This window comes from Schistocerca cancellata, chromosome 9 (genome assembly GCF_023864275.1).
Source record: "Schistocerca cancellata isolate TAMUIC-IGC-003103 chromosome 9, iqSchCanc2.1, whole genome shotgun sequence".
NCBI lineage: Eukaryota > Metazoa > Arthropoda > Insecta > Orthoptera > Acrididae > Schistocerca > Schistocerca cancellata.
In genome coordinates this window covers 320,716,400-320,731,932 of record NC_064634.1, presented here as the reverse complement: position 1 = coordinate 320,731,932, position 15,533 = coordinate 320,716,400, and the positions used below count along the sequence as shown (strand labels likewise).

The window sequence follows — 15,533 nt, the reverse complement described above, 5'->3', positions numbered from 1 at the left end:
CAATTTTTGAGTTGATCAATCCACTTAATAATTAAGAGATGACAGAAAAGGTTAATTGTCTTCTACAGTTGAGATTTCAGTAACTTGTATGAAGTTATCATAGTGAAGTGTGATGCTCCAAGGAGAAAATTACATAGTGGTTGTGCTTGTTGAAAATAGTGTATCTTGACAAGTAAACTCATTAAACCATTTAATTTTTTAAAATTAAGTACATAAAATTCAAGAGAGAAACAGTTTCTATGAAAGTTTGCTTCTGTGACAAAATTACACATTACATTTATATTGTTCTATCCAGTGCAAAAGTAGGGTATATTTGTTATCCTTTTCCTATAATACTGAAGTAATACTTTCTGTGTAAACCTTGTCTCATCCTTTATTCAAGATTCAACTGCTTACCAATTTGGCATATGTACTTGATTCATTCCAACTAGCTGTGTAATGTGGCTAATCTCACTGATATACTCTCTTCTTGCAGATATTCTTCCGTTCTGGTGTTCTTGCACAATTGGAGGCTCAGCGAGACGAACGGCTAACTGACCATGTTGTGAGGCTACAAGCACAGTGCCGAGGATATTTAGCTCGGCGCAAGCTTCATAAGCTCAAGGTTTGCTGTTTCTGTAATCGCCTTTGATCCACCAATCCTACAATTTCATGGGTACCTTAACACAACAGTTTTAAAATGTTGCCTGTTTTAACAGTGCTCATATATATGAATAAATCCTATCATTTAAAATTTTTTCCTCAGTTGAGCACAGTAAATCCTGTTAAATATGGAATGAAACAATAACATGGAAATTGATAGTCCTTGAAAAATAACAAAAGCATATTCTATGTTTGGAAAAAAATGACTTTAGACTTAGGAACTGGCAGATGCTTCAAAATAGATGTAAACTATCCCAAGAAAGTTTATTTACAAAGTTTCAAAAACCACCTTTAAACAATGAATATAGGAATACACCACAACCTCCTACATATTGCTTCTGCAGGGATTGTGAGGATAAGATTAGATTAATTATAGCACAGACAGAGGCATTTAAACAATCATTGTTCCTGTGATTCATATGTGAATGGAGTGGGAAGAACCCATACTAACCAGAACAATGGAGAATACCCACTAATATGCATTACACAGTGATGTTCAGGGTATGGATGTAGATCTAGATGTCGATAAGAGGTACCCTGAAATACATTTACTTCCCATATCAGAATATGCATATGTTTGTCCTTATGATGACATAAACATTGACCACTAAGCCATTAGTATGAAGATTAGCAATACTGATATAAGGAATGTATGTTTTTTATTCTGTTTTCACACTTTATCACTTCAGCATTCATTGCAGTGACAACATACATCAATTTTTTGAATTATTCATTCCTGTTTTCTATTTTCTATTCAGACATGTAATGTGTTAAAATATTGATGATGCTATAAAATTATCATTTCATTATGAAAAGAGTAACTGCTCTCTTCCTGTTGTATCATCAATGTCCAAACACATTCTTTAAGAAAGATTAAGGGTAATGTGTACGTTAGATTTACCAGCTGCATAACATTTATTAAAATCTAATGTTGCATAGAGCAAATGCTTTAGCAGATTGTTGGCTTTGTTGTATATTCATTCATAATTAGTACAATGTAAGTCAGAATGATCTCATAATTATGACATTGTTTACACAAATGGAATAGTAAGCCAGCTGACAATGTAAATAAACCAGATTTATAAAATATAGGTTGCCAGCATTTACAGCACCCCCCCTCCCACTTTCACTTGCGGAGACAAATCAAAAGAGGGAGGGCCATAAGTAAAAGATTTAATTGCCAAAATTGATGAACAAGAGTGTCCATTAAAAGGATATCTAGGAGTACCCCACAGTAGGTTTCACTATTACCCATTTTGTTCTCCTTCTTTGTCAGTTTCCCTGTAAATAATGATTTGTGTTGCATGGAAGAAACCTCATAATTAATCTGGATGGTTAACTTTGGAAAAAATGCTATATTATAAGTATAGCTAAATGCTTTGAGCTAATGTTGTGCATAAATTGCAGATCCAGGACCTGGCAGTGCGCTGCATACAGCGCAATGTTCGCAAGTTTCTGTTGATCCGTGATTGGCCATGGTGGCGACTTCTGGTCCGAGTCACTCCCCTTCTCAATGTACACCGCACTGAAGAAGAACTGAGAGCCAAGACGGTTAGTTGTCACCATAGCTGTTTCCATTTCATGCAGTATTTTATATTGTAAGATGTGAGTGGTTGGGGATGGTTGTTTGTTGTACTGTTCTTAGACCATCCTCTCAAATACTGCCACACCCTATCCTCCCCGCCCAAAATAAATAAATAAATAAATAAGGAAATAAATAAATTTGAATGAAATTTGTGGAAAGTAGACTTACTTCTGTAGAAAACTGATCATGTAACATTCCCTTAGATTTTCTTAACACACTGATGACGAATAGTTTTGTTGTGGTATTAGTGGCCTTTTTAATTTATTTGAAGGAACAAAATGTCATCATTAAACCTCACTTGTGGTGATATGTCAGCTTCCCAAACTCTTGAAGTTAGCTCGTTAGTATAGATATGAGGAATGCAATATCCTCTGCAAGTTTCACTATATTGTACCTTTGGATTTTGTATTTTCTTACTGAGCTCTACCTTTAAGCTTGATAGTATTTACAAACTGGCTATGTTTTTTACCCAAACAGTTCAACATATATCACAAGAGCAACTTTAAAGGCCAACTGAAAAATTGTTTAATTTGGTTTAGCGTTTGGATATTTAGGATTATTTGAACTGAACTACCATTTGTGTACACAGCATAGATAATCATTAATAGGTACCATTTATTCATGTTTTGAGAGTGTATCATGGAATGGTAGGGTTCATGGTAGAGGCTCCTGTAGAGAAACTAGTGAGAACGTGATCCGTAAACATTAATTGCTAAGCAAATTGCTGTAATTGTCTTCAAAAGGACACCTTTTGTGATTTAATATGGACAATGTATTTTAAAGTAGGATGATAAGGTGTGTAAATCAAGATTCTGAATTCATAGTAAAGATATCAATTGAGATTTTGTATTGTGAAGAAGTTATGAGATAATGACTGAGTCAATGTAGATGACTTGAGATCCTTTATTGCCAGTTTCACAGATTTTTTGTTTTATTTTTAATTTGCTAGCTAGCTGACATGCAGGAGAGGCAAGGTGCTTCAAATAGCTGACACTTTTGCTGGCAAGTTTGAAACTGCTACGCATAATGTGGATCCATTTATGTGTCATCACACCAAAATGTGAAGATTTGTGTCATATCAGATCTGTGCTTCTGTGACACACTCCCCGAAAAAGACAGAACCCCCCCCCCCCCTTTTTTTTCCGCATCATTAGCATTTGAAGTAACCAGATACATCTTATATGAAGGAACGCTAGCATTAAAGACAGGAAGGAAGCATTAACTACTGGGGGAGCTGAATGTCTGTAACAAAGAATATATTTAGGAAGAAAGGAAATTAATGGCTAATCATTATAAGTGCTGATTTTCCTTAAATTTTGCTTTGCTTGTACTGCAGCTAATAAACTTAGAAGTACAGTTCTTCATAACATCTCATTGCCTTTAAAACTGCTAGATATGGACTAGATACCACGTGTCATGTAAAATATTGGTATGGTTTTAGGGAAACATCTGTTATATGTTAAAAGTAAGAAGTAAAAGAATGATGAAGATTTACATATTTTAACTAACTGAGAATAAGTAATATAGTAAACCACATGACTGTATCCATTAAATGACGTATGTGGTTATACAAAACAGTGCTGGAAAAAATTTAACCTTTTAATATTCAGTTACTATGTTCTGGAAATAATATAGTATCAGCTCTTTTGGGCTTCTTATCAGTAAATTATTTTAATTCTGTTTCAAACAATGGAAAGTCCTGGATTGAATAACTATAATATGGAAAGGATAGGTTGCTACTTATCACATACAGACAACACTGAGTGACAAACAGGCACAATGAAAAAAAAAAAAAACCATTTAAAATATTAAACTTTTGAACAAGAAAGTGCAATATTTCAACAGTCTTTTTCATTGTTCTTTTCTGTGACTCGGCACTTCCTCCAATGTGATGAGTTAATTTTGTTACACTCGGAAGTCTCCAGTTGAGGCCTCTAACAGGTACTTGATCAGTGGTTATCGACTAAAGGTTAGTAGATTACAATCCTGATAGTGGAAGAAAGCATTATTTGGCTGGAAATGGAAAGAGAGGTCATAGCATGAAGTTCTTTACCACCAGACTATGCACCAATGATCTGGATTAAATTCCAAATCTCTCCACAGTGCCTCATGGACTGGAGGCATGTGACACTGTTGAAGATGGTTTGTCTGCTGCACAGAGTTTTTAGCTCTGTGGACTCCTTTGTGACATTTAAGAAGAGTTCCCTGTACACTGGCACTGGGTTCTACACACTCTGTTCTTTCACAGTGATCACTAGAGAAAGCACATCTTGATTTACATAAAATGAAGGTGATACATTCAAACATTATATACTTTCTCACATAACTGATGATACTGCATTTTCTCTTTTTCTCACAGTACAGTGATTAACAAGTTCTATTCTGGGCAAATACATCTCTCTGAGGGGATTTTTGGTGATTCAGTTTTCTGAGAGTTAGTTTCTCCATTTTTAAAATTTCAGTAGTTTAGTTAATAAAAACATTTATTGTTCTCAATGCTTGATTTCAGACTATAAGGTATGGGACAAGAATGGGTATTTTAGTGTGATTGGTTGTTCTCTGTTGAATAGACTTAGTAATGAGTACACATTTTGTTTTGTCAGGCATTAAGAATCCAAGACCAACAAACACTTCCTGCTTTTACACGTGATATTTAATAGTTGAAAAATTCTTCAAACTGAAACCTATATTTTTTAATCAACATTCACCTTACACTTAGGAACATTTACTAAAAATGACAACTCTTTTTAGGAGGAACTGGAAGCCCTCCGAGCAAAAGTAGAGAAGTTGGAGCAGGAACGCACTCACTTGAAACACGATACAGATCGTCTGGAAGCAAAGGTAAGTGTAAACTGTAACCATGTGAATATTTGTGTAGACACTTTGAAATGATAATTCATACAGCCATTGTTTCTAATGCATTACCACTTCTATGCAAAATGTATAAATGCAGTCATTATAGTTATTACAGTTAGCTTATTGTGCATAATGTGCAACTGCATATGCGGAGAAAAAGCTTTGTCAACTTATGTATTTTCACATTAATTTTTACTTCATATAATGGTTTTAAACCTGTGTGTGTGTGTGTGTGTGTGTGTGTGTGTGTGTGTGTGTGTGTGTGTGTGTGTGTGTGTGTGTGTGTGTGTGTTGGAAAATTATTGTTGTGATGGTTTTCTACATAGTTTTATTTTCTGTCAAAGTATGCAAAAGAAGAAAAAGATTCAGTTTCCAAATGAGTGGAAAAAAAACTTTATTTTAATGGCAATTTTGCATGATATTGGGCTGTTAACATCAAAAGACTCAAACTATTAATCTACATAGTGTTTATTGAATGTATTCTCACCTTATTCAAAAAGTGTAATGTTTGATACAGTCTATGTGTATTCCAGTTCTGCACAAAACCTTTCCTGCTGCACATGATGAGCTCTGGCACAAGTACTCAGAGTAATTTTTTTCTTCTGTTCAAGTAATTTTCTCAGTAGTATATGGAACTCCAGTCAGCAAAAGTAAGCAAGCACTAAGAACTGATTTAGTAGCCATTTCAATGTCCGGTCTTGTCGAAGAAAGACTGAGTTTCTGGCAAGATGCCAGGGGCATCTGCCACAGTTGTCTCTTGCCTTGAGGGAAAGCTAAATATACTCACTCGTATGCTAGCTGTGTCCTGAAATACAGCAGCAATCAGACAGCAGTGATACATTATGTTGTCTTGGAGGGTTTTGTTATAAATTGAATGTTTATGCACAGAGTACATCATCTGCTGACTTTGACATTTCATACAACAACCAGGATAATAAAATAGTTGCAAAGACATAGAAAATAAAGACAGTGTCCACTTGACAAACTATTTCTCTTTGTGATATCCCCTCACTTGATAGTTTTGTTTACAGGAAAGACTTGTTAGATAAATGCCATGCTAACCTTTTTGTACATTTTAAAAATTGTGCTTTTGCATACATTTGCACTGATTTGAGTTACTCCCATACAAATGGTTAGACACCACTCATTTTACTTCTTTATTTGACTGTTTTAAATCCGTGAGATGCCTGTGTTGTGTCTACATCAGACAGCTGTAGTTGATGGTGTTAGTTGTGATGTCACATAACAAATATTGATGCGTGCTTTTAGCACGTGTTCTTTGAGGCAAGAACAGGTGCATTTGAAATGCACAATTGTGCTCAGTTGAATTTTGTTATATAATAGAAACTGCAATTAACTAAGAGTGGGTCATTTACTTTACTGCTAGAGTATTGAATTTTTCACACATTTTATGCACTTACTGCCATCTCTCTCTCTCTCTCTCTCTCTCTCTCTCTCTCTCTCTCTCTCTCTGTCTCTCGTACTTTTTCTCTGATTTGTTTTTCACTTACGTGTTGCAGTTTATCTAAAACTGATTCTTCCCACATCATCTAACTCACAATTTATTCCTTAACAAACAAATACAATATGTTCTAGAGTTTCAAAACTTTTCTCTGAAATAAAATAAGTTTACTCAATTTTGCAGGAGATTTGATTTGCCTGTTTTATACCAGTAAGGAAACAGCCCTGAGAGAAAATGGAAGATTTGCTGATTAAGCAGTGTTTCCATTTTCGCTTTTCAAAATTGCTCTCCAAAACACACTTGGTTTTTCCTGCTCTGACTCACGGAGAGGGAACTGCTAGCCTGGTGGATGTTTGTGTGCCGGAGTGCATCTGAGCTTGGCAACTTGCCCACAGGCATAGGAGCCTGGGCTGGGAGTGTTCAGTCTGTGCCGGGCTGCTGCCTGGGCACCATGTAGCCCCAAATAACGAGTGGCAGTTTCTCAGAACTGTAGTGTTTTAACAACAATAGGCAGTGCATTTCAACTAAATGTAACCAGTCCCTCTGACGACATTAATTTACCTCTGTTTGGTGATATAAACAGTTAAACATAACTACCAGAAATTAAAAATGTGTGCGTAAATCACGTTAACAACAATTATGCTTCCTGGAAGTTCACGTTTTGGTCCTGGAATAGTGGATAACCAGAGATACTCTCCTGCATCTTCACTTCTGTCTCCTCACAAGAGAATTATCCAACCTGTAAGAAGAGCAGTTACTACTGGAGGACTACCAGAAAAAGCTTCAACTGGGTACTCAACTACATATCTCCAGGATGGAATGCCACCTGGGAGGCCACCTTTGCCGAAACGAGGTTCTCTCACTTCGGGGTCTAGAGAATTGTTCTCTTCGATTAGAGAACGAGAAAGAACTTTTAGTCCAAGCAGGGATGTTCGATCACCTTCTACTGGTATTTTCAGCCCAACCAGGAAAGGCTCTCTATCTAATGAACCACCAAATTATGCGAGGGACAGGATGTCTCCAAGTAGGACACCATTCAGTCCATCAAGAGGAATATCACCTGGTGGTGCACCTTTCAGCCCATCCCATGATGGAAGAGGAACATCAGTTGCTTCGGATTTTACTCTTCCTAGTTCAAGGTCTGAATCTCCTTACCTCCAGTCTGTTTCATCAGTCAGTTCCTTTTCGAGGAGGTCCTACAGCCGAGATTCAAGTGTGCCTCGGAGGGTGTTTCCACAGACTAGTGCCAATGTAGATTTGAGCTCACTTCAGGGGAAAGAAAAGTCCCCTGTTGTGTTTGGGGCTGGATTGAGTTTTCTAATTGGTGGCAAAAAGCAAACAGTACACCAGCAATTTAAGCCCGTTGCTGCTCACCTCGATGCCTCGACAGCGTCATCTGCTCTGTCTAACAAGATCTCAGAGTTTCTGCGTAGGAGTGACCATGTTATGGATGAGTGGCGCAGGCTCGGGAGGAAGGACCCTGACGATATTTCACAAGCGTCTCTTCCTGAAGACAAGCGTAGGATCAAATATGGTGGAAGAAATAAGAGTGCTACGAACATTCTCATAAAGGGATTTCAGCTCTTCAGCAGGTCAAGAACATCTCGATCCCCCAGCATGGCCAAGATAACGGAAGGAGACACGGATCATGGTGGCATGCCAAATGATGATGAGACTTTGGATGAAGCTGATGAGGTGCAGGAAATTGTATTTTTAATGACCTACTTGTGCATTGCTATTGACACCTTCATAGTGCTACAGAGGTTTCCAATATTACAGTTACCCATTATACAAATTATATTTTTTTTCATGCCCACATTTGGATAGTTAATACTTGATTTTCTTCTTCACAGTGTTATATGTTTATTGAAGTAACTGAATAATCTGCAGTTATTAGAGAGGGTTTCATATTACAGGTAATACTTTTTGAGAGCTTTGTAAAATAAGCTGCTAGATATTTCAAGGATAAAATTGAAACTTTGTAAAAATAATTTGCTGTTGCTAGTGTTTATTGAGTTTAATAGTATTTGCTATGTCTGACGCAATTTGTATTAATACATAATCATTGAATTAGTGGACTGTAATTTTTTAAATATTATGGATGATCAGTGCTAGGTTCATTAGCAAAGTTTCATTATTATATAAACAAAGTATCTTTGTTTCTGGTTATCTTTAAGTCTAACAAAGAAGATTGGTTTAAAGAGAGCATTTAGAGAAAATCATCAGGGTTGTCAATGTCAGTTTATAAATAGCTCACTAATTCTTCTCCACTTATCTACCAAGCTGGCAATACACGAAGACATTCTTGTTTTAGCTGAAACTAAATATCTTCTATTATCTTCACAGTTACTTACTTTTAAAATGCAAAACAGAGTAATAAAATTACTATCCCAGTTTTCTGTGAAAGCTATCAGTTTTTCAGGAGATCTAGTTGCTTCAAAATGTAAATATGTGTCTTGGTACTCATACATTGGAAGGTAACAAATTTTTCAGTAATATCTAATGTTTTACTGCTGTTACCTGTACATGTGTAGGGAATTGGAAAGGAGGGTGAGAAGGCATCAAAATGATCCCAGAAAATGTTCAGACGAGGTACATAAGATATTAATATTATTTCATAAATTTTGGAAAATAATTGAAATTTGATAGGAAAGAAGGGTCTTAGTTTGGAAATAAAAGTTACATGCATAATATTTTATTTGTTACAAATCACACTGTGAAATAGTAAATGAGTGTAAGTTTAAATTGTTTGCAATTAGATATTGAAAGAGGGATAGAATTATTGATTTCATTAATGGTCATGGTGGAGGGGAGGGGGGCACATAAAATTATTAAAGTGCGACATTGTAATTGTTGTTGGTTATGAAAGAAGAAAAATGGCCTATTAATTATTTTAAAGTTATTGGTTAAGTTCATGTTTGAGGAATTTTTGTATAATTGTGCAGTGTCACTTAGTTGGTTGGTCAGCTTGTTTTATTTATTAACATTTCTAAGTGAAGTTTCTAATTAATCAGACTAACACCTCATCATTGAATTGAAAAAGAGACCGCCTATCAACATTTTATGCTTATAAAAGGATTATGCCATTCAAATATAACAAAACTAGATAGGGTCTCCTGCCCTCAAGCTGTTATAAAGCCAAATAACATGTGAAAGTTATGGCTTGTGACATGGAAATCATTTATGCATTAACATTGTATCAGACAGAATGTTTACAACTTTTATCTATGACACCATCGTACATTTATTCACAATATTCAATAAATTTTCTTTGTACTGTAGTTGTAAGTGTTGACCTGCATATTTAGATGCCATCCTGATGAGAAATCATACAATAAGGTAAAAACTGCAGAGAGGAACCTTTCTGCATACTTTTTATGTGGTAATCTTATAAAATCTTGCATTACAGCTGAGTGAAATGACAGCAGACCTGGCTGAAGAGCACTCAACAGCAACACTTGCTACAGAGCGTTTGGAAGCAGAAACTGCTGAACGTCTGCGACTTGAGAAAGAACTTTCAGAAGTCCAGGTACAATACTAAAATAAAATTGTGCCGTATTTTCTTCGTTTTTTCTTTCTTTGTAAGATACATTAAGAAAATTTTCATCTCATCTTGTTACATATTTTTGATTCAAGAAATTGATGGAAGCAGCAAAATTATGTATCATTCGTTATGTGTTGCATCAGTTTGTCCAATTAGTGATAGTACAGTAACGAGTCTGCACTGGTTCCTCTGCTCTAAAATTGAACATATGTTCTTAATAATGTCTATGTGATAATAATAATTTTGAAATTTATGCCCATGTCATTAACTCAGTGACACTGTATTTAAATACCCTACTGGTTGCTGTAAAATCAGATTTATACATGTCAGCTCATATGATTGTTTTTTATATCAGCTAATACAACTGTTGGATATGGTAGACCTCTAAAGAGTCTTCTAAATGTAGATCAACTCCAACCATTTTACACTGCCATTCCTCTGTGACTAAAGTTCATTCGATGCCATGAAACCATATCTTAACAACATTAGTTGTGCAAAGTGGAGAATTGTCATCTTGAAAAATGGTGTGCTTTTTAGAAAATAAAAACTGTGTTATATGAAGTACTTGGTCACATAAAGTGTACAACCAATTCTGGGTCACTATTTGTCCTTATAAAGTAACAAGAAGACTAATGGACTGCTGTGAAAACTAAAGGCTACAAAATCACAGGACATGTTCTATATTTTTTTAGTGTCAAGCAGACACTATAGTGTATGTTTCTACAAGTGTCTGCCATCATAAACACAAAGAAAAGATTGGAAGGTAACTGGTTGAGCGTTTAATCTATTTCAGTCTTTGTTGCAATTCATTGTACACATATGACACCTATTCTATCATGCTAAAAGATTATTGAAAATGATGAATGGTCTGAAGATTGTGATTTGGCCATGCTGCTGTCTGTTCAGTTTGCAGTGAACGTTTCTATCAGAAACACCGAATTCTACAGGCTGATAAAGTCTTGGCATAATGTATGGTACACTTGACTCACATTTGCTTATGACAGTTTGACATGTTGTGTGTGGTTTTTTTCCCCCTCTGCTGCTGCTGCTGTACCCAAGTACTGATTTTCATATGCCATTACTGCCCAATGATGCTATCTGATCACAAGTCACTTCTTTGGTCATCACATTTGTCATATATTCAGTCTTCAGGTCACTGCACTACCTGTAAACATTTGCAAAATGTTGTTGTTGTTTGCAGTATTTTACCAACTGTCTTTAAGTTCTTGGATCCTAATTTACATCAGTGATTCAAATCAGCTTCGTTTGTTTCACTGGAAAGGCAACAAAGGGAAACCTATATGGAACACAATATATATGGAACAGACTGTCACAGAGGCAGATAATAGGGGTGGTTTACAGTTGTTGCGTCAGAATATGCTCTATTAGTATGCAGACTGAATAGAGATGTGCAACTAGAGTGTGTGTGTGTGTGTGGGGGGGGGGGGGGGGGGGGGGCAGCATTTATCATTAACGTAACTAAACAGTAACAACAATAGAGACAAAGCATACTGGAAATAATTTCTAGGATTGAAGAAAATCTTAAAATAAAAAGTTGCAAGTTTGCAAATTATAAGAAGCCACTTTTTACAAAGCGGCAGAAACTGTTAGAAATTAGAGGGGAACATTATATTGTATATGTGACCGAGGACAAATTATTTGTTTCTAAATTTCCTTTTAGATGATGATTCATGTGTGTCTGTAATTTCTTACGTGCAGAGAACTTTTTTGGCATATCTGTATGTTAGTATGAGCTTCTGAGTTTACATTGTATTATACTCACTGTTCCGATATTCTGATAGATTTCACACACAACACTTTCCTCTAAATTGAATGATAATTTAATGTTACATGAGGGAGAAGTAGTTGTAACAGCTGCACCCAGACTTCATTGCTTGTCTCCTGAAGAGTTCAGTGGCTAAGTGAGGGAGTTAGTTAGTTGTTCCATAGATCATATCCACAATAAACATTATGTTTCTTCTTTTTCTCCTTCTTCTTTCCCGCCATTTCTCCTCCTTCTTTCCCACCTTTCCTCCTTCTTCTTTCCCACCTTTTCTCCCTCTTCTTTCCCACCTTTTCTCCCTCTTCTTTCCCACCTTTTCTCCCTCTTCTTTCCCACCTTTTCTCCTTCTTCTTTCCCACCTTTTCTCCTTCTTCTTTCCCACCTTTTCTCCTTCTTCTTTCCCACCTTTTCTCCTTCTTCTTTCCCACCTTTTCTTGCAAGTGTTCGACTAGTTGTTAGTAGGAGGTATACCATATCATTCATGTTCATTTTAATGTTGAACAAGAGTAGTTGTTCTATTGGTACATCAGTATACTAATTTGCTGATGCACTTGTTCCATATGAATTACTTTTTCAGTATCAGAAGCAGAATCTGCAGCAGACATCAGAGCGACTGGAAATGGAATTGCTGTGTATGCGATCTGCAGCTGAGGTGAACGGCTTGGGATCAGATGATGAGGGTGAAGGGGAGGACTCATCGGGGAGTGTGTACAAGCAGCGCTATGAGCGGGCTGTGCGTGAACTGGAGTTTACACGCCGTCGCCTGCAACAGCAACATGAAGATGACCTTGAGCAGCTTGTTGCACTTAAGAAACAATTGGAGAAAAAGGTGATCAGTTAGGCTGCACAAATAGTTTCATGTGGCTAAATTACATGACAAAGAACTGTATATTTTCTAGTGTAGGCTTTTAAAAACCTTTAGATAAACTAACTAGTATTAAGGAAGTTAAATGACACACATTCCCACATTAACAGGGCCAACAATACAACATTTTGTCAGGTTATGAGAATGTTGGCCACCTGTGCAGGCAACAGAATAAATAGTGATACTCACCATATAATAGCGTTATGTAGTGAGAAGTGGGTAAGCATATTACCAACAATCTGAAAATTGTAACTCAATTTTTAAACTTGATTTCTCCTTCAGACAGCATGTCTGTCCACTGTTTAATGGCTTTGCTGTACTGAGAATGGTTACTGTTACTCATGCCATTGTTTTGATTTCATCTGTAACTTTGTGTTGCAAGAAAGATTCTTTATGTGTATTGAACCATAATCTACTTTTAAAGTCTATCAAAAACGGTACTATTCTGTGACCTACTGAGATGTCACACAACCAAGAATATGAGATTTTTAAGTAAAATTAAAATAATTGCAGCTGTTGGTCACGAAAATGAAGTACCGAGCGAGGTGGCGCAGTGGTTAGCACACTGGACTCGCATTCGGGAGGACGACGGTTCAATCCCGTCTCCAGCCATCCTGATTTAGGTTTTCCGTGATTTCCCTAAATCGTTTCAGGCAAATGCCGGGATGGTTCCTTTGAAAGGGCACGGCCGATTTCCTTCCCAATCCTTCCCTAACCCGAGCTTGCGCTCCGTCTCTAATGACCTCGTTGTCGACGGGACGTTAAACACTAATCACCACCCCCCACGAAAATGAAGTCTTTTTAAACACAACCATGTTTAAAGCTTAAAGAGCAGCCTCTGCATTTTCATTAAGCACTATTGACTTGTTTTCACATCCAGTTGTGCTGACTGTCTTAATTGTTGGGCAAAAGTTACTTATGCATCTTAGAGAATAAAATAGTTTCAAGTATTTATCTTACAATATATGTGCCTGTTTGCATGAAATTATTTACAAAAGACCTTCTTTTTTGTGTATTAAACAGTTTATTAAATATTACAATTATTATGACGACATGATTCCCAATGTGCAGGGACAGAATAGGGGGTGCTATGCTGACCATCCACTGGATTTAGAAACTAATAACTCAAGAACGCAATGAAATTTCATTCTGCTCTCAATTTTAAATAAAATTTTGATATCTTATTTATTTACATTTCATACACAGCAATGTATGAGTGAAAATGAACCATACGCTAAGTCTGTGCAATGTGTTTTTACGTCAGCAAACTCTTGAAAATTTTGTGCAGTGCTTACCGTATTTACTCGAATCTAAGCTGCACTTTTTTTCCGGTTTTTGTAATGCAAAAAGCCGCCTGTGGCTTAGAATCGAGTGCAAAGCAAGTGGAAGTTCTGAAAAATGTTGGTAGGTGCCGCCACAACTAACTTCTGCCGTCGAATATATGTAGCGCTACACAGGCATGCTTTGTAGGCACAAAGATAAATACTGGCGCCAAAACCTCTGCGTCAGTAAATAAATTTAAAAAAAAAAGGTGGAAGACGAGCTTTTTTTCTCCGCCCCGAGTTTCGACCACTGCATTTTCATACATTATCCAACAAAGTAAATACAAATTCCGTATTGTTCATCTTCGAATGTAGCAGAACTTCAATGTACTAAGAAAATCCGACATGCAAGACTGTTTGGAATGTTTGTCAATATGGCCAACTCTACTTTCTGAATTTTTTCCTACCCGTGAGAAGAGATGGTTGCTAATAGGAACCTGATGAAATGTGAATCACATGCAGTATTCTCTTCACCATAAGAATAATATGAATATCAACATTTTGTCATGTATTCTTTCGTGTTTGCTGCTATCTCATTTAAATCCTGCCTGCCTAATAAACTACGAAACTAGAGTGAAACAGCAAACTCGGAAGAATATATGTATCGTGTCATGTTTATATTCCTATTATTCTTATGCCTAATAGTGATACAGTGAGAAATGAAGCACAGCAACTGACTAGATTTGTAATTCTAAGATGACTAATTTCTGTGCAGAATTTGATGTACCAAAGAAGCGGCCGCAAAGATTTTCAAACAGAGAAACATTTTCGCCTAACTCTCGTTCAGAACATGTTCTATCATACGCAGTCTATTATTTGGTTCTTGTTTATCATTATCAAAGAAAGCAGCAGTGTAAGCAACAACAAATAGCAGTCTCTTGCCATTGTTTCGCTAATGAGACGATTACTCTCTCTTTTTTTTTTTTGAACTGTAAGCGGCGGTAGCGTGCACAAAAGCAAGCCATGCCGCGAGCGGCAACAGGCCGTAAACACGCACTATCAGAATGCGACAAACAATGCGTGACACAGTACAGTAATGCATTTTCAGCTTAGAGTGACGCAAACACCTATAACAAAGAAAACAGCACTTATCAGATCAAAGCAAAATAAGCAATCGATTCAAACCAGACGAAGCACGTGAAAAAGTAAGGGTACCCGTATAAATACAGACGGAGTGCCTGACACATAGCAATGGCTACCTGGTAAAGCTTAACTGCTAAGCTTACGACTCGAACCAAACTACTGTAGCTGTATCGTCATTCATTCGACCTAAATTGTGTCTCATATTACAATGGACCAACTTTGTTTCGATTTGGAGGTGCGGCCTAAAACTTTACTCTCCCCTTGAATTTCGAGTCTCAAATTTCCGGTGCGGCTTAGATTCGGAAATTTTTTTTTTTCCTTTATTTCGAGTCTCATTTTTCAGGTGCGGCTTAGATTCGAGTGCAGCTTAGATTCGAGTAAATACGGGTAG

General features: G+C 36.6%; 1 protein-coding gene across 3 annotated transcripts in view; it reads left to right on the top strand.

The window, feature by feature from the left end:
* LOC126100972 (unconventional myosin-XVIIIa) overlaps positions 1 to 15,533 on the top strand; it is a 306,712-nt gene that overhangs the window by 247,836 nt on the left and 43,343 nt on the right. For all 3 annotated transcript variants that reach the window (XM_049911635.1, XM_049911637.1, XM_049911636.1), the window contains 5 exons: positions 476 to 604; positions 2,050 to 2,193; positions 4,979 to 5,068; positions 9,955 to 10,074; positions 12,450 to 12,701. In XM_049911635.1, coding sequence (XP_049767592.1) covers positions 476 to 604; positions 2,050 to 2,193; positions 4,979 to 5,068; positions 9,955 to 10,074; positions 12,450 to 12,701 — 735 coding nt within the window. The remainder of the gene's footprint in view (positions 1 to 475; positions 605 to 2,049; positions 2,194 to 4,978; positions 5,069 to 9,954; positions 10,075 to 12,449; positions 12,702 to 15,533) is intronic.